Source organism: Exophiala aquamarina (genome assembly GCF_000709125.1).
Source record: "Exophiala aquamarina CBS 119918 chromosome Unknown aczIA-supercont1.2, whole genome shotgun sequence".
Classification (NCBI taxonomy): Eukaryota; Fungi; Ascomycota; class Eurotiomycetes; order Chaetothyriales; family Herpotrichiellaceae; genus Exophiala; species Exophiala aquamarina.
Window position 1 is genome coordinate 3795877 of NW_013550586.1, and position 24224 is coordinate 3820100.

Consider the following 24224-nt stretch of genomic DNA (forward strand, 5'->3'; position numbering starts at 1 on the left):
AAATATGGATACGCTACTCACCATCGAGTCGGCGGTGAATTCACCTCGCTACCGGCGCAAGTCAAGCACCTTTGTCGATGCTATCCATGACCTACCGGAGAAAAGCGAGATGGCCCCAGCCCAGCTTTACAGCACTGAATCCGGCCGTCTGTTTCATGCTGGTCGAATTGCCATAGCGACTGTGGGACTCCCTGCACGTGGTAAGACTCACATCTCAGTAGCACTCGCCAGGTATTTGCGGTGGCTAGGAGTCAAGACCAGGATCTTTCACCTTGGTGACTATCGAAGGGCTATCGTTGGACATGGGAAGGATGTCCCTGACGACTACTTCTTCGTGAATGCCTCCGCATCCTCGGTTCTTCTGCGGCAGAAGATTTTGAAGAAGTGCAGAGAAGATATCTACCATTTCTTGAATCATGAGAACGGTCAGATTGCGATTTACGATGCTGTAAACCCCCTATCAGCCGGTCGCAAATCGTTGGCGAAAGAGTTCGCTAAGCACGACATCAAGTGTCTCTTCATCGAATCTAGTTGCGACGACCAAAGGATAATCGAGGAAAATGTTCGAAGCGTCAAAATTTCCTCACCTGATTACATTGGCTGGTCGGAAAGTGAAGCTGTTAAACACTACTTGAACAGAATGTCCGCTAAGATTCCCCATTTCGAGACGATGGAGGAGCTTGATCTGGACTGGATCAAGATGATCAATGCTGGGGAGAGAATTGTAGTCAACAACACGAGTTTCGGCTATATATCCCACCGAATTGTATTCTATTTAATGAATCTCCACATCAAGGCACGTCACACCTATTTTGCCCGCGCCGGGACAACCCTAGAAGAGGAATCCTTCAAGGCAGATGCCAGTCTGTCCTCTCAGGGAAAGGACTACGCCAAAAAGATGACAGAAGTCCTTATTAAGCACCGGGAGGAGGAAAAGCGACTAATCGAGGAGAAGGGAGGGCATGAAACACCGCTAAAGCCTTTGATAGTATGGACTTCAACCCGGCGAAGAACAGTGGAAACCTCGGCGTTCCTCGCAGCCAAGGGTTATAAAGTGAGGCAGAGATCCCAGATGAGTGCGTTGAACCCAGGAGTCTGCGAGAAGAAATCAGAGAGAAGAATTCGATTTGATTATCCGGAAGAGGTGCTCAAACATGACCTTGATCCCTACCATCATAGATTTCCCCGAGCTGAGGTAAGAAAAGGCGCGGAAATTCAGTGTTGTAACTAACGGCCATAGTCTTATCACGACGTTGCGGTGCGCTTAGAGCCCATCATTCTAGAGTTGGAAAGAGAGCAAAACGATCTACTTATCATTGCTCACGAGAGTGTTCTTCGGGTGCTTTATGGCTACCTGATGGCTTGCAATGCCGCTGATATTCCTTTCCTATCATTCCCACGCAACGAGATCATCGAGGTTGGTGTCATCGTTCGACTAGAGAAGACCGTGAGTTAATTCCAATATAGATCATCCCCGCAAGTTACAACAACGAAGCTAAACGCATCAAAATCCCCGATCTGCCGCCAGAGATTATTCCAGCCTCACCTGAAGGAATCAAAGCACCAGCTCCTCCAAGTGGATTTGTGACACCAATACCAGGGCTGGGTAGTGGCCTCGCGAGCCCACGTAGTGGCCTAGCATCTCCAGGAAGTGGCCCAGGGACGCCCGAGCCACGACCCTCTGGCTTAAGAACCCCAGAAGATGCCGAGGATCTGTCTCTGAGGATGCATGATGTGGTATGATACGACATGACCTAAACACTGGGCGGAACTCAAAGCTGTCTAGGAATTTTCGTGATGATATAGTCGTTGGAAGTTTGACTTATTTCGAATTGGTTGATTCAATGCTAGGCACAATGTCGCACATGAAATAGTTCTCAACCGCCATGTAGAGTAGAGACGAAAAGAACATTATCATTGTTGACCAATTCGTACTTGTCTTCGCCTTCCAGTTCCCAGTCGGAGTCATTGATGAGTACGAGGATCCCCGGACGTCTTTTCGTGTTCACGGTATTAGTATCTCCTCGATCATACGGATACATGAAAGACATACACCGCATTGTCGAGAACGAAGAGTTCCTTTCTCGAATCTTTCATAAGGTGCTCACAGATATAAGTGACCAAGTAGCCGATAGTAGGACGATTGCCGTTGTCCGCATCGGTGGGCAGCGATATCGAGTGCTTGGGGACATTGTCAAACAGCATCTCTAACCCGCCACTTTCTTTGCGTCAGACCATCTCAAAAACGATGCCATCGTCACTTACGTGAATTCCACAGTGATCGTGATGTCTCCAGTCATCTCCTTGGCTGTGTAGTATCTATTCGCGGTTGTCGGAAAATCCTCTCGGCTTACGGGCGTGCTCAAAGGCGTCTTATCCCAAGGAAAGAAGCTCCAGCGTCAAATATAATAGGTCAGACTTTCCGAACCACTTAAAGTATCCAATCCATGTTCTGCGAAGACATGGAGCAGCATGAGCAGTGTTCGCCCTTTGAACTAAGAATATTTTGCAGTACGGTGATTCATTATGTGCTGAGATGCCGACCACGTTTCCCACCGAACCTACACCCGGTGTTGTCTTGCTGGCCCCTCCTCACCAATTGGAATCCATGGGGGTCAGGAGGTCAAATCACCCACATCGATGGCCAAGATATCGAACCTCTCATAAGGCAGCTACCATTCAGTGCCCTCCGCCGGAAGATTGTACTTAGCTCCAAGCTGGCAGGTTTTTCTGGAGAAAACCCCACCCGCCAGTTGAGGAAGGAGAAAGAAGCCAGAAGTCAATCCTGCCGATGATGAACCCCTTTGGCGAGACTTTATTAAAGAAGGCCGCTCCCAAACCTCTGGAGAAGCTTTCATCAATCAGCCGTTGTCCTGCTAAACCCAGGAAACAGAAGCACTGCAGCTTGGACGTGGACTGCTAGGCCTGCAACGAACCAGGCCGTCTAGACTCAAGCATCCATCAAGCGCTCCAAAATGCCACGACCAGCTCTACTGCCAGCTGATCATCCACTGGCATATTCTTATGTCGAGCCAGCCAGTAGGCTCCATCGGGCATCGCCGTACAGCATTAAGGATCAAGTGCATTACATGTTTGAGCGACAGAACATCACAGATTTACTCAACAACTATGCATACACGTTGGACGTGTGCATGGTGGATTCATCGGCTGCTGATAGGTGGGCTGCGCTGTTCACCGATGATTGCAATGTCACTTACCCATTCGGGACGCACGTTGGTACCGAGGGATTGGCAAAGTGGTGCCTCAATGCTGAGCTGAGGTTTCATCGAATGATGGCAAGTGTACTCCCATTTCAAATGCTGGCATTATTTGATAGTGGCTCACAACGCCCTTCTAGTGCAATTCTCTTGAGTTCTTAACACTAACAAGTAGCTCCTAGCATCTCTCGTCTAACTACACCATTCTATTCAACTCCGAGACCGTGGCCCACGGGCGTTCGGCACTATTTGCTGTCTGTGGAACGCATCCCGAGGACATGGGCCAGATTTTCTCTGAAGGCGGCTACTATTACTGGAGCTTTCGCAAAGAGCTGGACGGATGGAAAATTTCGTACCTGTTCCTTGACGTCAACTGGGTCAGTGGTGACTCAAAAGGTCTGAATGAGCCTGCTGCCGCGGAGGAGGGTTCCAAGGGGCCAACAGACTGATAAGCCACCGCACAGGGCTCACAGAAAATCAAGGGCGGAGATACAAGTACAGAGCTATGACATGACCTAACAGGTTCATTATCGAACTATTTTTCAAGTTCACAAGAGGGTTTACATGCATTGAGGCGACTGCCACTGTTTAACTCGTCGTTTCAATGATCACATTTTCATAACCAGAGAACTCTGCCACAAAACCATCCCAAACCTCTTGTTTCGGACTGTTGTCGAGGATTGCAAAAACAACACTTTTGATACCAGCGGCCGCCCAGTCTTCATCAAGCGGTTTTCCACGTCCTCGTCCGAGAAGACACCGACGCATCATGCCAGCCACTTCCTTGATAGGATTGCGATACGCGCCGCAACCGATCGCCCCAAGCACAACATGAGTGGCCGACATCTTCGCAGCTGTGCGCATGATGTATTTGATTTTTAAAGCCATGGCCTCCTCATCCTTCGGATCCTCGTACGTTAGTGTTCCATCATCGAGCTGTTTAATTTCTGGCTGTCTAGGTGCTGCACAGGATATGACATCGACGTATATTTGATCTTTGGGGTCGAGAAGACTTAGTTCTGGTGATGGGGACTTGAAAACAAGGACGTCTGGTGTATAGATGACTGTGTCTGGCTTGTGCCGATACCATTCCGATCGCAAGCTCGGGTAGAGTGTCGACCGCATGCAGAGACTTTCTTCCTGTGCCCTGGCTCCTCGCAACACGCCTCCTCCGGGCTGTAATGGAGAGGCCATGTTTAGGACAGCTATTTTTGCTTTAGAGTCCTCATCGTGGATAGCTCGGGCAGCCTCCAAGGTGTCAAGTGGCCGAATCGTGATAGTAAGAGTATGGTCTGCTTTTCCAGCTCCAGCTGGCAACTTCGGCAAGTCGACACTGCCGAGAAGTCGACGCGTTCTTTGTACACCGGATTTTGCTCGAGAATTCGAAGCCAAGATCGAAGGAATCTGTTTGTTGATAGTTTCTTTTGCCGAGGCGGCCCTAGCAGCTTTATTCATTGTCGCCATTTTCGAAGTTTCGAGGTTTGACTACTGGTTCCTTAGTGGAAATGGTAGTATGTGATGTCTGAAAAGTGTTTGCCAGAAATTCTTAGATGCCTCAGCGAGCTTAGGGACATCCTTATGCTACGGGCCAAGATTTAAGAGTCACGGATAGTGAACGAACTGACACACTTACTGGCTACAGCTCCCTGCACAGAAATCTTGGTTTGAGTCAGATACTGGGGCTGAGCTTGCTAACATCTGCAAAGTATGTAATCAACCTTACATGAAAGTACTGGCGGGCGAATCCGCTCTGCGCCTCATCGACTTGAAAATGGCAAGGGTTTTCAGGGTATGTGATGCTCAGCAGGACATTATGGTGATGTGGTAATGCCCACTGTATTGTTGTTGATAATTATCGTGGGGGGCTTGCTATGACACAAGAACAGAATCCGTGATGATTCTTGTGTTAGAGGCTGGGTAGGTGACTCATCAAGCAAACGATTGAAGGCTGTGGTTGGACTGTGGTGTGCGATTGATGGAGGCGAAGCACTTCTTCTGCTCGTATCACTCCTTGGGTGGCTGCAAGGAAGATTCTGGTCCTCTTTTACCTAGCTGTGTCAAAATCTTCGCATCGAAATATCCAACTTGAGGCATGATAGTGATGGAGAAACAATACATTCGACCAATGCCTTTATCTCAAGATATCTGATTATGTGTGCGGTGCTCCTGATCGACAACTGAAACTACTGGCGGCAGCACTCCTCCATAGTGTCGTTTACCGTTAGTTAATTATTAGGTAATAGTCGCCAAGGCGCACTGTAAAGTCACGTGGAGAAGGCTATGTGATTCCTATCATACAAACTGCGAGAAGTCCTCCACCGTATTCGCCTATGAGTGGACTATTTTTTCCTGCGCTCAAATCGAAACACCTCGAATTCTCTGCTTCATGACTGAATTCATAGTAGACGAATACTACAGCGTCGGCGGCAATAGGCATAGCGCAGCAGCCGACTGGTCGGTGGCCTCAGGCCTTGTTGCGTTTGGAGCCGACCAGAATGTCGGCATTTGGTCCCCGCAAAACACCTCTCAACCAGGGTTGTCTGCATTACTCGGGGGACACTCTGACAAAGTCACTGCAGTGAAATTCTTATCAGCCCACTTCGATAGCTCCTCTGAGCTGCTGGCGACAGGCTCTGCAGACGGCAAATTGAGTTTGTGGAAGGCTACGACAGGCAAGACTTTTGTATCGACTGTTACAATCGATGCACATATTGGCACGGTTAATGCCATTGCGTCTTTGGGACAGAGCGATATATTCGCGACAGGAGGGGCGGATGCTAGGATAAAACTATGGCGGGTAAATCAAGATAACGTGGAGGCTCTCGCGGAGGTTGCTCTGAAACCAAGGTTCATTCCTCTAGCATTGACTATCAGTGCATTCGCGGAAGAACCATCTCCAGACAACGCATTCCTCGTAGTAGGAGGCACTCGCAATGACATCCAGGTCTATTCCATCGACGGGTTGACGTCTAACCCCCGGGTTGGTCTGAGCGCCAGCTTGACTGGTCATGAGGCATGGGTCAGATCGTTGGCTCTGACACCCACTCCAGATGGAGGATTTTTATTAGCTTCTGCAAGTCAGGACAAGTATGTGCGGATTTGGCGATTTGAATCTAAAGGCCAACAATTCGCTCGGAATGCTAGTGGGACGAACGGCCATCTCTCAAACGCCGTCACACTGACCGCGAAGATCCAGAGTGTTTCCGCCGGTGCCTGCACATGTTTAATTTCATTTGAAGCCCTTTTGTTGGGACACGAAGACTGGGTATACTCATCTCATTGGAATCCAAAATCTTCGACACCACAACTCCTCACCGCATCAGCCGATGGTTCTCTTTCAATATGGGAGCCCGAAGAGTCATCTGGTATATGGGTCAGTATCTCTCGACTAGGAGAGATCAGTAGCCAGAAAGGAGCAACCACGGCAACAGGTTCTTCTGGTGGGTTTTGGACCGGACTTTGGTCCCCTGATGGTACTGTGGTAACATCTCTTGGTCGGACTGGTAGCTGGCGGATGTGGCAGTATGTCCCTGAGACACAGTTTTGGAATCAGAAACATGCCATCAGCGGTCATATCGGCTCAGTCGAAGGCATATCCTGGGCACCTGATGGTAGTTACCTCCTGTCAACGAGCTCTGATCAAACCACCAGGCTTCATGCGGGTTGGAAGAGGGACGGAAAGATTACATGGCATGAATTTTCGCGGCCTCAGATCCATGGCTATGACCTCAACTGCATTGCAAGCACCACGCCTTATCAATTTGTGTCAGGTGCTGATGAGAAGCTTCTGCGTGTATTCAACGAACCTAGAGAAATTTCTGTGATGCTCAATAAGCTCTGTCAGATTCCTTTACCACCAGAAGATATTCATTTACCTGAAACGGCTGCAATACCGGTCTTGGGTCTTTCAAATAAGGTTATTGGTGATGAAGATGATGGCCAAAACGAGGCTTTGGACGAGGATCTCAACGCAAACACCCACTCAAGGGGACAATCTCAAGCCCTTACTCTCCTAGGTGAGCCTCCGACTGAGGATTTCCTTTCGAGGCATACGCTCTGGCCGGAGCACGAGAAGCTATACGGCCATGGCTATGAAATCTCAGAAGTGAGTACCTCTCAACCAGGTACCACCTTGGCGACGGCGTGCAAGGCAAGCTCAATCGATTATGCCGTTATTCGCCTATACGACGAAGTCAGTTGGTCCGAGGTCAAACCTCCACTTACCGCTCACTCTTTGACTGTTACCCGGCTTGCATTCTCCTTTGAAGAACCAAAGTACCTCTTGAGCGTCGGCAGAGACCGGCAATGGACCGTGTTCCTACAGTCAGGGCCTGACGCCAAGTCGTGGGTCCCTGTGGCCTCCAATCCCAAAGCACACGCTCGCATGATCTTGGACTGTACATGGCTGTCAAACGCTGGGAAGCCGGCGTTTGCAACGGCAGGGCGAGACAAAGCTATGAAAATTTGGAGCGCAGAGGACTCGTCGGCAAAGCTTGACTTTACCTGCGCGCTGGAGCTCAAAAGGAAGTCCGCCATTACGGCAATTGCTGCTGTCTCCGATCGGTCCCGATGCTTTCTTGCAACTGGTGAGGAGGATGGAACTCTCGCGATCCACATAATTAGCCTCCCAGATGGTCTCAAACCCCTCCACAGCATTACCGTTGACCCACGCATATGCCCGTCCAGATCAGTCAATCGCTTAGCATGGCGGCCTGGATATACAGATGGCTCGTTTCACCAGTTAGCCGTCGCATCTGCGGAAGGGTCAGTCCGAATCTTAAGAGTCAACTTGGAAGGGGTTTGGGGTTCAATAGTGTGATTTAATTGTTGTAGCACAATGTCGTGCAAATGTAATGAACGTCTAGACATGGTGTTAAGACCAATTCTTTTTCTCCCATTCAAGCGCCACCAATGCTGCTCATGGTCTTGTTGAAGACCAGATGGGGTATCAAGAGTGATAAAAAAAGACCACAAGAATGGGCTCATAAACAATTCATCCGACAATCAGTCTCTTGTCTCTTGGCCATATCCTCCTTTCCCTTCCAGATTTTCATATGTTTTCTCTTGCCCAGTTCGGTCTCGTGGACCACGCTCGGCTAGATCTTCCTTCAGCCATTTCAACACGAGCTCACCTAGCTTGCTGTTGCCACTGTTGTTATACGAATCTGTCTCTGCATCGTATTTCGCCATGGGGCCCCATTCCTTGACCTTGCCCAGATGCATGTGCGCGAGATGTGTGGGCCAACCAACTAGATTGTCGAGGATGTGTGTAGCGTAGACAATTGTGGCATTTCTGCTTTCTGTCTCTGACCTTAGCCAGTTGAGAAAGTTGCTCCGACTCAGTAGGTCCAGGTCAACAGTGATTTCATCCAATAGTAGGACATCCCAAGGTCGTATCAGGCCCATGGCCAGTTGAACTCTCCGTCTCTCGCCATCACTGACAGCATGCATGCGCCATCGTAGGTCAATGTCGAGGATCCTCACGAGTTCGTCCCGGCGTTCTGAATAATGCTTACCGCCCACCGAGTCCAAAAGGAGAGGTACGGCGATGTCGGTGCGTACTATTGGATTCAGAACCCATTCCAATCCGAGATATGTAACGCCCTCCAGACCAGCAGAGAAAGGGTCGGCCCCTGCAATTCGAATTGTCTCAGAGGGAGCAAGTTTTTTCCCAGATAACAAGCGGAGCAGAGTGGTCTTGCCAGCTCCGTTGGCGCCAATCAGTAACGTTCGGCTACCAGCAGGCAGATCAAGGTTGATGCCTTGGAGTCCTAAGGAGCCATCCGGAAACTTGTAATCCAAACCCTTGACGGTGATGTCTGGTTTAGCGGGACGATCGGCCCCAGAAGCTAGAAGCGGCATTGTTCTCGAAGGGTTGATCCGGGTTCTGTGATACTCAGGGGAGACAAAACCGGATCTTTGGAATTGACACAATTTCTAGAAGATTTCTGGAATCGGAAGAACTGGCCAATGACTCACTGCGGCACACCGCTAGTACTCCGTATGGTGGATGGTGGGCGTTGGTGGTACGTTGAGGTTGGCAATGTGGAGTCATCGAACCACCGTCTTTGTCCGATATCTGCCGGATGAAAAGTCCCGGCTCTTCCTCGTTTCGACTGAGTCAGATTGAGCCGTTAGCTATATTGAGCAATTCTAAGGAAGAAAGAGGGAGATCGATGCATATGCAATGCAGCTGTACTCCGTAGGTGTGGTCAATCACAGTCGCACAAATCCTTTTGACACCTTCTCGACCAGGGAGTCAACCACTCGGTCCGCTCGTCTACTAGTATACTGATCTAAGATGGCTTAAGAATCCACAGGACTTTGCGGCCCCCAAAGTAGGCGTGAGGCCTTCCGTATGGAGACCGGTGCGATACTATCAGACGTGGGGGGAGCTCCTTCCACTTCCCCATACGCCAAGACTTCCGCCATTGACTCCCTGTGAGCGTCGATCGTGGCGGGAACGCGTTGACAACACCTCAACTTCGTCTGATATTTTGGAGTTTTCCACCTCTGATTCTCAACGCATCCTTCCTTCAAGCCAGCGTATGAGCTATGCTTGGGAATAAAGCACATCTCTCATTCTTGACCTAGAGGACAAGCATTAGGTACCCCACTTTGGACGCTGCCACAATGATGCTGCCCAGCTCTGCCCAGCACTGTCCGGTGTCTTGGTATTCTTGGACGTCGGTAGAAGGCCAACCCTAAACTTTCAAACACCGACCCCCAGATTGTCACTTGAATCCAATAGGTTCGCGTCGACGTCCCGCCTGAACTGATCATCAATTCGGTATGTGGACAGGCTCAAAGGTGACATCGGCCGCGCACAGTAGCGTGATTTGCTCCAGACTTTCTTGTTCCTCACCAACGAGAGTCTACCCCATCAGGCCTTTGCAGGCCTCTGTCAGCCCGCATTTCAGACAGTTGAATGGTCATGCTGACCAGTGGCTTGCTACAAGACTTCTCGGCCAAGCTTGATCTGGCAATCAAGCTCCGCCATGAAGTTGAGAACACGAGCTTCTATTCGCCTACAATCCTTGACGCAATGGTACTGAGGAAAGATAGGACGGAAACGCGGCAACAAGGCTGTTGCAGCTGCAATCACAGACGACAGATGATCGCTCTGCTGACGGGGTGTTAGCCATTCGACATTCGTATCACACATGTGTAACCTCGAACCGTGTGAATCCCTGCTTTACACCTCACCGGGGTGTCATCTTCACTTCGCACCTCTATCCCGCAAGGCCCTTTCCCTAATTTGCACAGTCCACATGTCTATCCATGTCTATCCCATGTCTCTCCAGCCGTTCATGGTCGATAGTGAAACCAACCCTGTACAAGTTCCGGAAGAAATCGCGACCAAGCACCTGCTCTGATCCTTTGCCTGAAAAAGATAAAAGGCAGGTTCTCTCACACGATCTATGCGTCGATTTTCACGTCACGCTACAGACGACTTTGACAGACAGTCTGTTATCTTCCTTCCTGTTCATTGCATCCACTTCTTCAATAGCATCATTTCCTCCAAAAAATGGCTGAGCCATATCGTGAACCAGCAGATCCCATTGTTCGAGGTACCTTTGCGACCGCGAAACAATCGTTGGGTGATCTCTTTAAATGGAAACAGCGAGTTGCCATCACCAATGAGGATGGTGAAACCCATTGCGAGTGGCAAAGCCCTCAACCTCTCAAGAACCCTGTCAGCCTCTTTGCGCAACTCGATGCCAAGGGCTGGTTGTTCTTCCTCGTCGGCCTGGCTGCCTGGATGGCCGATGCCTTCGACTTCCATGCTCTATCAATCCAGACCGCCAAGCTAGCCAAATATTACGACACCAGCAAGACCAATATCAGCACCGCAATCACCTTGACCCTCTTGCTCCGTTCAGTAGGAGCCGCCTTCTTCGGCGCCGCGGGAGACAAGTTCGGTAGAAAATGGCCTATGGTCGTTAACATGGTCGTGCTCGGCCTTCTTCAGATTGCTACAATCTATAGTGCCACATTCAGCCAATTCTTGGCCGTTCGATCGCTTTTTGGCTTGTTCATGGGCGGTGTTTATGGCAATGCCATCGCAATGGCCCTTGAAAACTGCCCAGTGGATGCTCGCGGTCTCATGTCTGGTATCTTACAACAAGGATACTCACTTGGCTACGTTATTGCAGCGAGCTGCAATCTCGGCGTCGGCGGAAGCACAAACTCCTGGAAGATTGTCTTCTGGATTGGAACTGGGCTCTCAATCGGTGTCGGTATTATCAGAATCGCATTTCCAGAGTCCCAGCAATTCATCGATGCGAAGAGGGAGGGTAAGGGAAAGACCTCGCCTTCCGCTTTCTGGGCTGAAACTCGCAAAATGCTCAAGGAGGAGTGGCGCATGTGCATTTATTGTATCATCCTGATGACTTGGTTCAACTACTACTCCCACACCAGTCAAGACAGTTATACCACATTCATGCTCACCCAGAAAGAGATGAACAATGCCCAGGCTTCCCGTGAGTCTATCATCATGAAGACTGGAGCGTGTGTTGGTGGCTCCATCATCGGCTATGCTTCTCAATGGTTGGGCCGACGTCGTGCGATTGTAGGATCTGCACTGATTTCTGCACTCCTCATCCCAGCATGGATTCTCCCAACGACTGAACCAAGTCTCTCCGCTTCTGGGTTCTTTATGCAGTTCTTTGTACAAGGCGCATGGGGTGTGATCCCGATCCACCTTAACGAGCTTTCGCCACCGGCATTCAGATCCTCCTTTGTCGGCATTACCTATCAGATTGGTAACATGATTTCCTCGCCCTCAGCACAGATTGTGAACGCCATCGCAGAGAAGACATTTGTGAAGGGTGTTGACGGTGAATCTGTGGAAGCCTATGGTCCGGTCATGGGTGTTGCCACGGCTATCATCGCCATGGGCATCATCGTCACCACGGCTTTAGGTCCAGAACGTCGCGGTGCGAGGTTTGAGCTTAGCAAGCCGGCCGGTGTCATCGAGACAGAGATCCGTGCTAAGTCGATCGATGCTGAAAGCGCCCAAGTCCAGATTGAGAAGGCTCAGACCACACAGGCTGAGCATATCAACGAGAAAGATTTGAAATAAACTTGGATTGTGCTCCAAGCTTTCTCGTTCCACCTCTTCGCCGAGATCCTGAGATTAGCGCCAAGGAGGCGGTGGAAATGAGCAAAGGACGAGAGGAGGATAGTGACCTGTGAATGGCATTCTTTTTCCAATTATTGAAATGTGTGAAATTGACACGATGTGGAGGAAACTACTCGATGCACCACCATCCTGATGCGCAAGAAGGGTTCCCGGCAGCCAAGCCGTGTGCCCCCAGCGCAATCCCAGAGGTGAAAACGTGGCAGAATGGCATTGCAACGACTCCATGGCTAGTACTAGCTACTTACCTATGACTAAGGAGCCCAATTTTATGATACGATACCAAGTGCAAATGAATTATGCCTTCTTTCTATTGTGCCGTGACCGTATGCCCAATCATTGATTTGTGTGAACGCCATCTGAACATTTCTCTTTCAATTTCAGTCCTTGGGCTTCTCGCATATATCTACCGTAGCGTCGACAACAGAACGTCCGAATTTCCAAAGTATGGATATCATATCCAAAAAGGCACCTAACCTGGCTACCCTAGCTCTCTTTTTACCTCTCTCCTAGACAGATTTCGCCTTGCTTTGTCTGCAAATCCAGGCCAGTCACGTGACAGTCACGTGCCATGATCGACCGATGACTGACGGACGCATGGATGATGCTATGCTAACCCTCGAGTTCTTCAAAAGAACGGATGTCAGGGCGTTATCAAGGTCCTGATAGCAAGCGTCGGGATGATTCAAAAGATCAGAAGATCCCTCGAGTACGGCAAGGCGCGTCCGCACGAAGCTGTTCACCATCAATCAGTGATGTTCACGTCGGCTGGCAAAACAAATGCTTCACCTAATAATAGTTGAGATCTCAATGGGTTCATGATGGGCGAGTAGCCTGGGCGCTTAGATGAGGAAAAGAGATTTAAGAGCCATGAACATCCAATCTCCCGCTCCCTCGGCTGGGCGGCATGTGGTTTCAAGTCATGATGCATGACACCCGAGAGAGCCGAAAGTCACATGAAATGTGCAAGGTTGTGTTACATTCGAACCAGGACCTTCAGGCGCCGTGCTCATCGATATTTATTATTAATAGTATGCCGGATATCTCGACATCTTGGGTCAGGGTCGTTCTGCTATTGCAGTTTGTTGCAATCATGCTCGCTTTTGTCCTACTCCCAACAATTGTACTTTTGTGACGAGTTATGTGCTCCGCGTTCTGAAGCATTTTTCAATGACGGCTGATCCTAAGATGTTTTGCTGTGCTCTTTCTTGCCCACAAGATTGAGACTGGCGGACGCTCCAAATGGAATGAATCAAGCTGGGGGTCGTGGCTGGCTGTCATGCAACAATAAGTCGTTATGGTATTGAACTTTTGCGAGTTTGATGGAAAGCTGGCTGATAAACATTTTACTGACAATAGTTCGCGGGAAATGGTCCCTTGGCGCCTCTCAATTCGCCCTGCCACCAGTCGTCCGTACTTTCCGTCTTCTTGATCACGCGGATCCTGTCACCCTCCCGAAATATCAAGTCTCCCACACTCTGGCCGTCAAAGTCATACAAAGCTGTTACAAACAATGATTGTTGCGAAGGGAGTCTTGGAGGTGGCGGTGGAGGTTTCTTTCTCTGCGCAATGGAAATGGCAGATGATGCGGATGTCGTCGACGGTTGACGGTCACGCGAGAAATAGTCGGCGTTTGGTCCAGCAGGGGAGAATGACATAGGGGTCTGGTAGACAGACGCAGATGGTGAAGGACTCGATGTAGGCTCTTGGGGAGCGGGTGGAGAGAGCAATGAAAGTCCGGAAGGTGAAGAAGCAATCTTCGGTTTATTGTCGTATGATGGGGAAGGAGGCAAGGCTCTGGCCGGAGAGACTGACTGTGTTCGATTGAAAGTCGATGTGGCACTAGGACGGCGGTACCCGTTGGTATGCCCATGCCCGTGGCCATTTTCTTGGTTCATAGGTAACCGAACAGCCTTGCCGCTCGCTAGAAATGGCAATGACTCGGCCTCTTGCTGAACGGGTTTGAAGGCATCATCCCACAACCTTATCACCTCATCCATTGGAGGAGCCGGAGAAGGAAAACCTTCCTCTGAACAATAAGAATGCAACAAGGTATAGTAATGTCCCAGAAGGCTGTTTTGAATCTGGATCTGAGCTGCGAGAAAGTGGGGTAGCAGCGAGAAGACGGAGGTTAGGAGACGAGGGAGACATGCTCTCAGATGCTCATCTGCGGCCTGGTATGCCTCTGTAGCAGCAGACAGCTCAGACTGGGCCTTTGCAAGGGCGGCATTGTCCCTATCGGAGCGTTTTGTCTTCTTCATGGCCGAGTCCACCCTATTTTGATATCTCTCAAAGTCCAGCTTACGATCTTCTCGTTTCTTGATGGTCTTCTTGAATAGCTGTAGATCATCTTTGGCCGATTGGGCAGGCTTAATCAACCTATCCTCGACTTGACCCAAATCTTCAGTCAGGTCCCGCTTCAGTTCTGCGTACTCTGTTTGGATTCTGTTGGTTCTGCGGAGGAGAGGCTGGGGCGTGAGGACCGCGACATGACCGTGATAGTCATCGCCGGCACCGACAATAGGAGTGTAGAGAGTCTCGAACTCTTCGAAGATGCGATGCTGGTGGGTTAAGATGGATACCCATGACTCGCTCCAGGCTTTAGATGCTTCAATGATCTGCGGAGGTGAGTCGGTGGAATGGTGAAGGGCTGAAGGGATAGAGAACCGACCTTGGCCAGCAGGTGATCGGCCTCGTCAAAATCTTTGAGCAGGACGGAGACGTTATGCTCGTCAGCGCTCCTCTTCATGTATCTGCCAAAATGCCGCTGGACGCTCTGCATGGTGAATCTGCGGCAGCCGCCAGATCGAGCCACGGCAGAACTCTTGCAGCACCGAGTACTCAACAGACGTTCAGTGTGGCAGAAGGAGAGGGTCTGTCCCGGAATAGAGCGTAGAACAAAAGGGTCGATCTGTTGGGAGGTTCCAGTCGTGCAAGGAGAATGCGAGGGAGTAGAGGGGTGAAGACATGCAGGCAAGGTGGATTACAAAAACAATATTGGTCGTAGAGACTGGGAACTGACCAGCAGTCTGAAGACTCAAGGATCAAGGTTGAGAAAGAGGATCAGAAAAGCTATTAGAGGTTAAAGGAACAGTTTGAGAAAGGGTGCAGTGCCAGTGGCAGGTTGAACGAACCATAGATGGCATGCAGGGTGTCTGGCAGAAAACAAGGTCCGGGCAAATGTTGTGTTTTTATTACGACTGTCTAACTACGAGTACGATACGAAGGACGACAGGAAGGGTGGCTTCTGTGCCCCCCTGAAAGAAGCAGTCCTGATGGTAATTATAATTCCGATGAATGGGTAATTGTCCTCGGTAGCCACCTTGTTACAAGCTACAACACCAGGCTAACAAACACAAAAATAATAATAAGTCATGGCCCAAGGGAAGCCGATGGGAGTTTCATCTCAATTGCAGGGAAGCCAGCCTCAACGGACGCGCGTAACGCAAGCAAACCAGCCAAACCAACCCCCGCTGGATTTCCATAGCGCCTGCCAAACAATCAATTCAAAAACACGACGTACGAGCCAGTGGCACTTGCCTTGCCTGATACTGAGACTTTCCGCCCGAGGACCCACTTGTACCTAGACCTTCTGGATTACGGTGCGGAGGGAGCGAGGCACGGAGCACAACGTACGCAATACGTTTACCGAGCACTGCGTAAAAGTAGGGAGTACACACGACACCCTCCCCTCTCCTCCACTATATGTACTACTACGAAGTACGGAGTACAGCAAGGCGATCACAGGTGACGCATCTAAACCACAGTCGCGACTTCCTTCTCTCTTCGTTCTGTTCCGTCCTTCCAAGTTCCCTGTAACTGCTACTACTTTGTACGTCCTCCTCACGCATCCTTCGTGCCTGCCTTGACAACTCCGTGTCGCTCCCAGACGCAGACGCAACGCGACACAATGACATGACGTCTCGTTCGTTCAGACGCGATGAATCTTATTCGTCATTATGCCAGCACTCTCCTCCGCCCACAAGTCGACTCTCAGTCTAGTTGTTGCTCCCACCCAGAATACTGCTCCCGTACATGAATACCGATGTCTGTACACTCGCGATCTACACAAGAAGGCCAAAAAATGGCACGATGGCTCTCTCCGCTTCCATACCTTCAACCACCGCGTCATGGTCTACGATGACTCCAAGAACTACATTGGCGACCTTCATTACCGAGAAGAGGAGGCTTTTGGAGAAGGTGTAGAGATTCAACTCGACCGGGGAGTCATAGTCGAAGTAGGCGAGCTATCGGGCCAAACGGAGACTGATCTAGCCCCTATTCTTAACAGACAACAGCCAGACAAGCCTACACAGCACTCAAAGCAGCGGCTGACACAAGCACCTCGACACCCAAAATCTTTGCTTGAAGTCCTCGGCCCTTCACAATCCCACCTTGGTCGTTCAAGGTTACCTTTGCAGTCTCCTTACGAGCATCGCCAGTCCTTGACTGCCCTCGAACCTGTTGGAAATCCCTCCAAACGACCAAGACTATCCCCTGATAAAGAGAATCGTCCCCAAAATGTTCCTCATGTTAGCACAGTCAACAAGTCCCTTGAAACCCCCCACTTGGCTCCGCCCGAATTGGCAGCTATGAAAAAGCCGCCAAAGCCTGCCGTACGACCTCCAGTTCCTTCTTCAATGTCATTTGAGGAGGTTGTGGACATCACATCCGGTGAAGAAGTTCGATGCGGGCCTCGGAAGTCTACTGCTTCCAGCACTAGGCGTGGAGCTAGCAATCGCGTGCCAAAACCAATCTCTCCAGAGGACAGGAAAATGAAGACTAAACAAAATTCCAAGGGTTCCCGGGAGGAAATTGTATCAAGGCCTGCGAGGTCGCAACACCAGGAAAGACGTATTGAGAGAAGTCGAAAACTTCCGCAATCTGAATCCCCTGTGTCTTTATTGTCGCGACCAACAGAACCACCTTCCGCACGACTACTTCTCAGCCAGCCCCGACCTAGAAAGAAGCTGGTCTATGTAATATCCCGGCGACCTGGCTCCCGATTGACGGATGGCACGTCGGCAGTATCTCCCAGGGGGCCTAGATCTTGCAATGGGAGTTCTCACTCGCCCATTCGTATCGACGCAAGCTCGCCAGACGTCCACTGCTCTACCGCCAGTACACCCTCAGCACACCATGTCAGTCTTGCTTCACAGAATCCTTGTGTTGGAGAGAGAGCTATTCAATCTCAACTAGCTGTCGATACCTGCTTTGCAGCTCTGAGCCCTCTATTTATCCCCGAGGAAGAACCGGGTACACGATCACCTTCACCTTCGCTCTTGAAAACACCGGATACGCCCTTATTACCCGATCTTGTTGAGACCCAAAACTTTGCGCTAGCCAGGGATAGTCCAACTAGGGCGTCGATCAATCGGACCACTGAAAGTGATAGAAGCGAGAGGAATGATTATATTGTTGCTGGGTTTGAGATACCACAATCTCAGCCCGAGCAAGATAGAACTAATGCTCCTCTCCCACAGCTTGAGCCTGTATGTTTGCAAGATTCCCATTCACCCAAACGAGCTCTTCGCAGGGTACTGTCCGAGGATAACGCATTCCAAGGGGGAACCTTGAGTCAAGATTTAGACGAGGGCGTTATTATGAGGAGTCCGTTGGAGGTCCTCGAGAATTTGGCCAGCAGGCGAAGCCCATCGAAGCAAAAATGGCCCAGCAAGCTCAATCGCTGTGCGTCTGATACTGCAGCGTTGGAGACGAATGCGGCTGGTTTGATAAACCAGCGGTCGGATGCCCGTCCGGCCGGCACGACTGGTCCCTGGACTTCGGACGAAGCTTTTCTTCTGTTCGACTGGTGGCCATCTGAGCTAGAAAAGCCTGATCTCTGGGAGGCTGGGCTAGAAGTGTCTGAGCCGGTGAAGAGTCCTCCTATAATACCAGAATTATTCACTCGTATCACCACGGCACGCCAATTCTTCCTCAACGATGTTAGATGATTTATGACTATAGACGGAATGTGGTACCAATACCAATTGAGTATCAGTCTTCTTTCCCCCCCTTCCAGCACAGTAGCTAGAAACCCTGACTCTTATGTCATCAGAATCTTTTGCGCGCTCTGCTGGGCGCCGTACTCTATTCCATGTGGTAAAGCCTCGTGGTTATCGAAGGCGGCGTACTCCGATGCACGGATCCCCACAATGTTAACCAAACCCAATCGGCAAGAAACATTATATCAAAGTTTAACGACGGAAGGCTCCTGGAGAACAAGCCTGTGTACTGACGAACACTTATAAAGTTGTGTGACTGCTAATATTTCCTAACCCGGTAATCCTCACTTCTGCTAAGTGACAAACCTGTCAAAAGGACCAGTAATCTTGAATAGCAACCTTCCGTAGCAACACAGCCACGTTCCTTACCAGGTCTACCAGAGGTATAGAAACGAAACATGGCTACATCAACGTTGGACCCTCAGCCGGTGCCGGAACACTCCAATAGCCACTTTCGATCCTCCCACTCTACACCGAGTATCTTGGAGGAAGTCGAGGCATCCCAGACTCAGCTTCGTAAGCGGCTCGATGGTGCACTGACCAGACCTCCCCCAGGAGTATCGGCAGAGCAACTGCCCACCGTGCCTTTGATTGACATTGGACCATCGCTTGACGGCACCTTGGAGTCTCGCAAATCCGTGGCATACCAGATTCGAGATGCCTGCGTGACGACAGGATTCTTTCAAGTCAGCAACCATGGCGTGAAACAAGAGTCTATGGCCAGCGTTCTGGAACAGGCTCGGCGGTTTTTCCATGACTTGTCCGACGAGCAGAAGCAAGCGCTGCACATCAAACACTCGCCTCTTATGCGCGGTTACGAACCGCATGATGCGACGTACGTAAACACCGACGACAAAGGAGGTGCCCAGAAGGAAACGAAGGAAGGCTTCAACTGGGGTTACGAACAGGGCCTTGACCCTACCGGTGGCGATGGGAAGTACGTCGAACTCGACGGGATGTCTCCTACCGAGGCTGGAGTGGGGAACGTCTGGCCGTCGGAGCAGGGCCTGCCTGGGTTCTACGCGAAAATCGCCGAGTACTACGGCCAGGTGCTCCAAACGGCACGACACCTTTTCCGGCTGTTTGCGCTGTCGCTGGATCTCGAGGAGGACCACTTCGACGCAGCAACCACGCACCCGGGCGGCATCGCGAGGCTGCTATACTACCCTGGCCAGCCAGCACTCAGCAAGGAGCGCACGGAAGCAGAGGCCGAAGCCGCCAGCAAGCTCGGGCTCGGGGCACACACGGACTACGAGTGCTTCACACTGCTCCTCTCGTCGTCGAACCCGGGGCTCGAGATCCTGTTCCCACCTTCGCCTCTGACCAACAACCAACCCATCTGGAGGCCGTGCCCCGTGCGGCCAGGGACCCTCACGATCAATGTGGCGGATTTCTTGATGCGCTGGACCAACGGCCTGTACAAATCGACGATCCACCGCGTCGTGAGCAAGCCCGGCACTGGCGAGAGATACTCGGTTCCTTTCTTCTTCAGCATCAACTACGACTCCGAAGTGGAGCCCCTGCCAGAGCGCTGTGTAGGGAAGAGTACCTTCCTGCCCCTGAAGGCTGGCGAGTACGTGCTCGAGAGGCTAAGGGCCACACAATAAGAGCATCAGGCGAAGGTGTGTCCTGTGCTCCCTGAAGGAGGTAGACAGCTCAGGAAAGTTATTTCTAATTAACTAGCTATCCTCGCTTGCGAGGCACACAATACCCACGACATACTCGAGTCCGAGAGCATGTCCTTGCTCGTGCCGGTTGCTCTCCATTCCCCGCAATAGACCTGTACTATGTATTATGGTGTGTTGCCCTAATGCAGACTCCACACATACCGATTTAGTCTTGAAGAGATCGAAGACTTGATATAAAACACAGAATTTTCGAAGAAGGCTAACCATCCTACTTAGCACATCACATCTGCGGAAAGTAGCGAATTACATAACGGTCCCATCCCTCTCCCACATGTTTGTAGCTCCAGACAGTGTGGTCAACGACCATGTACTCGTTCCTTCGTAAAGCCAGTCCCGGTTTGCAGCACGGGACCATGGCGATATGCAATGAGCTGAAGTGTGGACTGTGTGTATGTAATTGGACCATGACAGCCGGAACTCAAAGGCGGGTGTCGGTTTTTGTTCCTCGGTGCGAGCGAGGTTTGAGAAGGATTACTATACAACCATCGATTATTTCCCAGTAAGCATTCACACTTTGCCCCAGGGACTGGGCGCTCTCATTTCGTAGTTAGTTGTGATGCCTACATACACCCCTCGTAGCCGAGCTTATAAAGGATGGAGAGCCATAGTATGGGTCACCTCGACTTGAGAATATCTATGTTCATAGGACTCGGTATTGACTTAGGACCTGTCTCCTGCCTCCCGTTTGTCTTTCAAAAGATACCTGATTCAATCACGTTGCTTCGCTCCTCTTTTCGCGCCGTCGATTCCGATTCGAGGCAGATCATCTTCTCAGCTGGAGTGGTACATGCATTACGACCCGCACCTGCCACCAGTCCCCAAAGCAATGCCCCTACGCGCCTCCGTGTACGTGGCAGCACCGATCCCATGGACAGCAGCGTCCGGGAAAGTCGGGGGCACATGGTCACCGATCTCGAGTACTCTGATCCAGACTTCGACCTCCGCCGTCCTGGTCGACACACCCATCACGGGGAAGCAAAACGTTGACCTCGCCGACTGGATCGAGCGCGAGCTCAGTTCGTCCGCCACGGGCACAGGTGAAAAAGCCTCGCTCGACTACATCTACATCACACACGGGCACGGCGATCACTGGTTCGGGATCAACGCGCTGAAGAAGCGGTTTCCCGGGGCCCGCGCCGTCGCCACCCCCGGTGTTATCGCCCAGATGCGTGGACAGACCGATCCTAAGGCCTTTGCTCGCTCCTGGGGCACTCAGTTCCCCGGGCAGATTGACACGGAGTTCGTGCTGGCGGAGCCGCTGCCTCCGTCGGGGGAGTTCCAGCTGAAGGACGGTGTGACGGGCGAGACGTTCAAGATGCACGCCATCGAAGTCGGGCACGCGGACACGCACAGTAGCACGGTACTGTGGTCTGCGGATCTAAAGCTCGCGGTGGCTGGGGATGTGGTGTACGGCACGGTGCACCAGATGCTAGCGGAGGCGAACACAAGGGCGCTACGCCAGGAGTGGATTCGAGCGATTGAAACAGTAGAGTCGTTGGGCCCGGCTGTTGTTGTCGCCGGCCACAAGCAGGCCAATGAGATCGATGGACTCTGGCACTTGAAAAACTCGAAGCAGTATATTCGGGATTTCGATCAGCTGGTGGAAGGTGGAGAGGTCAAGAGTGCAAGGGAGCTGGTGGTGAGGATGAAAGAACTGTACCCGAGTCGATATAATGATGGGGCTTTGGTGGCTGGGGCGGTTGCTGCCTTCAAAGTCAAGGAGAAGCTGAGGCACCAGGGGAATGGGAAATTGTGAAATACCGTGAGCCTAGAAAGAGGAAAGGAACCAACCAATGGCGTAGCAGAGCCGCTGATTTAAGTTGGTATACGAATTAGTCTTCCTCGTGAGAGCAGCTTATTTTCACCGCAAGAGAGTCATCCAGTCCGTTGCGCCTCCCAAAGCCATTTATTTGCAAGTTTTACCCTCGACAATGGCGCTCAGAACACCTCAACACCAGAGGGATGCATTATTATAATTAAGTGCTGTACACTGGATATTGCAAATGGCCATCAACTCCTCAGCTCATTGAATATGAAGGGGAATATAACCTGACAAGCTTTCCAAAAGACCAGAACACCCTGTACAAGACTCAGAGGGAAGAGGAGAATACCGTTTTCTAAAACAAGGACCCAGATACTCAACAACGCAACCCTGTAGAAGTGGTCAATGAGAACAAGAGGTTGTTGAATGATGCCTGCCAACAGGCCGACCGGGCCATCAACACAGTTGCCACCCCGCTGGAAGTATCTGAAACAGCCTTTCTGAAGATATTTCAGTTTCCAGTCGGACGCAGCGAACAGAGAATAGAGAGCCTGAGCCAGAATGTTGATGATTGATGTTAGATTTTTGCGACGCCAATGGAAAGCACGGAACTGCTTGAGGACTAGATCTGTCTGGGCGAGGTCTGGAACTTGTTGCGGAGAGAGTAAGTCGGAGATAACGACCACATCATTCAGGGCCACGGTCATGCCGCCCCCTGTGAGTGGATGGCGCATGTTTAAAGCGTCACCGAGGATTGCGAAGCCGGGAGTCTTATTTGTTGTTGCGGGAAGTAAAGAATTTGGCATGCTTCGAATGGGACCACTCTCTAGGGCAGCTTGGAATGAGGGTTGAACCTGCTCCGGGAGCGAGGGGAGTACAACCTTTTGTAGATGGCCTTTTACTCCCCCATGGGCCGTAGATGTTGTGTCCAATCCATCTGGGATATCAACTAACGCTCTGGTCTCGTGTGTTCCGATTTGATACAGCAAGACTGGTGCATTATTACCCAGGCAGACGATTCCATTTTGCGGAGTGGGGAGAGGGCAATCAATCAGCTCCAGTCCCCAAAATTTAGATTTGACCTGTGGTGCGATATGATGATATGGTTTTCGAAACTTGGACGCGTACCCATCGCAAGCCACGGTCAACGACGCAAAGAAGAAGTCTTTCTGGGTTTTCCGAGTCATAGCATGGACACCAAGGATTTGTGAAGTATAGGTAGAGGAAATCAAACTTGTAGCCTCGGTTTCGAAGACCGTGACGTTTGGATGTGCGAGGGCAGCGGCACGTAGCTTGGATATGAAGCGACCGTGGTGGAATGCTCGTCCCTCAGGCCTTCTGTGTGGTTTCAACTTCTCTTTGGCCGGATCTGCGAATAGGTCTCCCGTGGTGTTGGCAGGATACGGGATGCGAACGTTCTCGTCGTAAAATAAAACAGTATAGCCAGTAACGGGGATGGCATCAATGTCGTCGAGGGTATGGCGCAAGCCCAGTTTGGCCAAGGCCTCAACACCTCCGGGTTGCAGTAGTTCACCAACGATACGGTCTGGCTCTTTTAAGGATCTCTCTAATAATATGACGCTGCGGCCTTGGTTTCCTAGCGCGACCGCAAGGGCACAACCAAGGACTCCAGCGCCGATAATAAGAACATCGGCATCATGATGAACTCTCCTTCGATGTTCCTGTGGATCTACAGTTGGCTCAACAGAGGATTCGGAGGATGAGTCAAGGATGAGTGGCATTGCCGAGATGGGTGCAAGGAGAAAAGTGTATTAACGTGTAGGCATGCGCGGTCAAAGCCTCCTTGGGAAGAGGGAGAGGTAGAGGAATTGATGGTAGATAAAAAGAATTGAGAGGGCGGACAACGGACAAGCGTGGTCTGAGATGTGGTATGACAGAGAAGTGGTGGAGAAGATGGAGTAGAGGATGTCACCCAGATGTGGTGGTGGTTATCTGATTATTCAGAATATACTCCGTAGTAATTGTAATGATGTATGTAGATCGCCGCAGTGGTATGTACAGTAATAATATTCTGAAGCACCGAGTACTGCTACACTCGGTAGGAACGCGCGATTGAGTTGATGAATCCAGTGAATGCTAATGGGACTAGCGGCCCCCCAAGATTTGTCATGGACGAATAGGAAGTGTGATTGAGCAGCCGTCACGGTCCCACGGAGGCCCCTGTTGCTGGGTTTGGTCAGGCCATTTGCACATGCAGGAACGATCCAGATTTTCAGATCCCGAGTGGCACCAGCTTCTGGTGGTAGTGAGTGGTGGAATATTATTCCGACCCGACCCCCTCACCTATCCTAGAGGGAGCACTACTCGTATGAGGTTTTCAGGGGCCAGTGGTCCTCCGTTTACATCGACGAGACCAAAGGCACTCAGCCTTGTCCCAAATCTTTACCA

The 24224-nt window shown here is 50.9% G+C and overlaps 12 protein-coding genes across 12 annotated transcripts; 7 read left to right on the forward strand and 5 right to left on the reverse strand.

The window, feature by feature from the left end:
* Positions 1-4: 4 nt before the first annotated feature.
* Positions 5-1743, forward strand: A1O9_03175 (elongator complex protein 2; the record flags this gene model as incomplete). Its single annotated transcript, XM_013408743.1, has 3 exons — positions 5-1195; positions 1241-1417; positions 1468-1743. The coding sequence occupies 3 exons, from the start codon at positions 5-7 to the stop codon at positions 1741-1743; spliced, it is 1644 nt and encodes a 547-aa protein (XP_013264197.1).
* Positions 1744-1877: 134 nt separating this feature from the next.
* A1O9_03176 (ubiquitin-like modifier 1) lies at positions 1878-2220 on the reverse strand (the record flags this gene model as incomplete). Its single annotated transcript, XM_013408744.1, has 2 exons — positions 2054-2220; positions 1878-1995 (listed from the first exon to the last, which is right to left on the reverse strand). Exons 1-2 carry the CDS (start codon positions 2203-2205, stop codon positions 1878-1880), a joined length of 270 nt encoding a protein of 89 aa, XP_013264198.1. The 5' UTR covers positions 2206-2220.
* A 755-nt stretch (positions 2221-2975) lies between these two features.
* On the forward strand, positions 2976-3667 carry A1O9_03177 (uncharacterized protein; the record flags this gene model as incomplete). The annotated part of the gene is made up of 2 exons (XM_013408745.1): positions 2976-3302; positions 3401-3667. The coding sequence occupies 2 exons, from the start codon at positions 2976-2978 to the stop codon at positions 3665-3667; spliced, it is 594 nt and encodes a 197-aa protein (XP_013264199.1).
* Positions 3668-3806: 139 nt separating this feature from the next.
* On the reverse strand, positions 3807-4682 carry A1O9_03178 (uncharacterized protein; the record flags this gene model as incomplete). Its single annotated transcript, XM_013408746.1, has 1 exon — positions 3807-4682. One exon carries the CDS (start codon positions 4680-4682, stop codon positions 3807-3809), a length of 876 nt encoding a protein of 291 aa, XP_013264200.1.
* A 922-nt stretch (positions 4683-5604) lies between these two features.
* On the forward strand, positions 5605-8037 carry A1O9_03179 (uncharacterized protein; the record flags this gene model as incomplete). The annotated part of the gene is made up of 1 exon (XM_013408747.1): positions 5605-8037. The coding sequence occupies one exon, from the start codon at positions 5605-5607 to the stop codon at positions 8035-8037; it is 2433 nt and encodes an 810-aa protein (XP_013264201.1).
* A 185-nt stretch (positions 8038-8222) lies between these two features.
* A1O9_03180 (ATPase) lies at positions 8223-9080 on the reverse strand (the record flags this gene model as incomplete). Its single annotated transcript, XM_013408748.1, has 1 exon — positions 8223-9080. One exon carries the CDS (start codon positions 9078-9080, stop codon positions 8223-8225), a length of 858 nt encoding a protein of 285 aa, XP_013264202.1.
* A 1666-nt stretch (positions 9081-10746) lies between these two features.
* Positions 10747-12303, forward strand: A1O9_03181 (uncharacterized protein; the record flags this gene model as incomplete). Its single annotated transcript, XM_013408749.1, has 1 exon — positions 10747-12303. One exon carries the CDS (start codon positions 10747-10749, stop codon positions 12301-12303), a length of 1557 nt encoding a protein of 518 aa, XP_013264203.1.
* A 1403-nt stretch (positions 12304-13706) lies between these two features.
* A1O9_03182 (uncharacterized protein) lies at positions 13707-15142 on the reverse strand (the record flags this gene model as incomplete). Its single annotated transcript, XM_013408750.1, has 2 exons — positions 13707-14978; positions 15032-15142. 2 exons carry the CDS (start codon positions 15140-15142, stop codon positions 13707-13709), a joined length of 1383 nt encoding a protein of 460 aa, XP_013264204.1.
* A 1177-nt stretch (positions 15143-16319) lies between these two features.
* Positions 16320-18314, forward strand: A1O9_03183 (uncharacterized protein; the record flags this gene model as incomplete). The annotated part of the gene is made up of 1 exon (XM_013408751.1): positions 16320-18314. One exon carries the CDS (start codon positions 16320-16322, stop codon positions 18312-18314), a length of 1995 nt encoding a protein of 664 aa, XP_013264205.1.
* Positions 18315-18763: 449 nt separating this feature from the next.
* A1O9_03184 (uncharacterized protein) lies at positions 18764-19972 on the forward strand (the record flags this gene model as incomplete). The annotated part of the gene is made up of 1 exon (XM_013408752.1): positions 18764-19972. One exon carries the CDS (start codon positions 18764-18766, stop codon positions 19970-19972), a length of 1209 nt encoding a protein of 402 aa, XP_013264206.1.
* A 907-nt stretch (positions 19973-20879) lies between these two features.
* A1O9_03185 (uncharacterized protein) lies at positions 20880-21809 on the forward strand (the record flags this gene model as incomplete). Its single annotated transcript, XM_013408753.1, has 1 exon — positions 20880-21809. One exon carries the CDS (start codon positions 20880-20882, stop codon positions 21807-21809), a length of 930 nt encoding a protein of 309 aa, XP_013264207.1.
* Positions 21810-22063: 254 nt separating this feature from the next.
* On the reverse strand, positions 22064-23557 carry A1O9_03186 (squalene monooxygenase; the record flags this gene model as incomplete). Its single annotated transcript, XM_013408754.1, has 1 exon — positions 22064-23557. One exon carries the CDS (start codon positions 23555-23557, stop codon positions 22064-22066), a length of 1494 nt encoding a protein of 497 aa, XP_013264208.1.
* Positions 23558-24224: the final 667 nt, after the last annotated feature.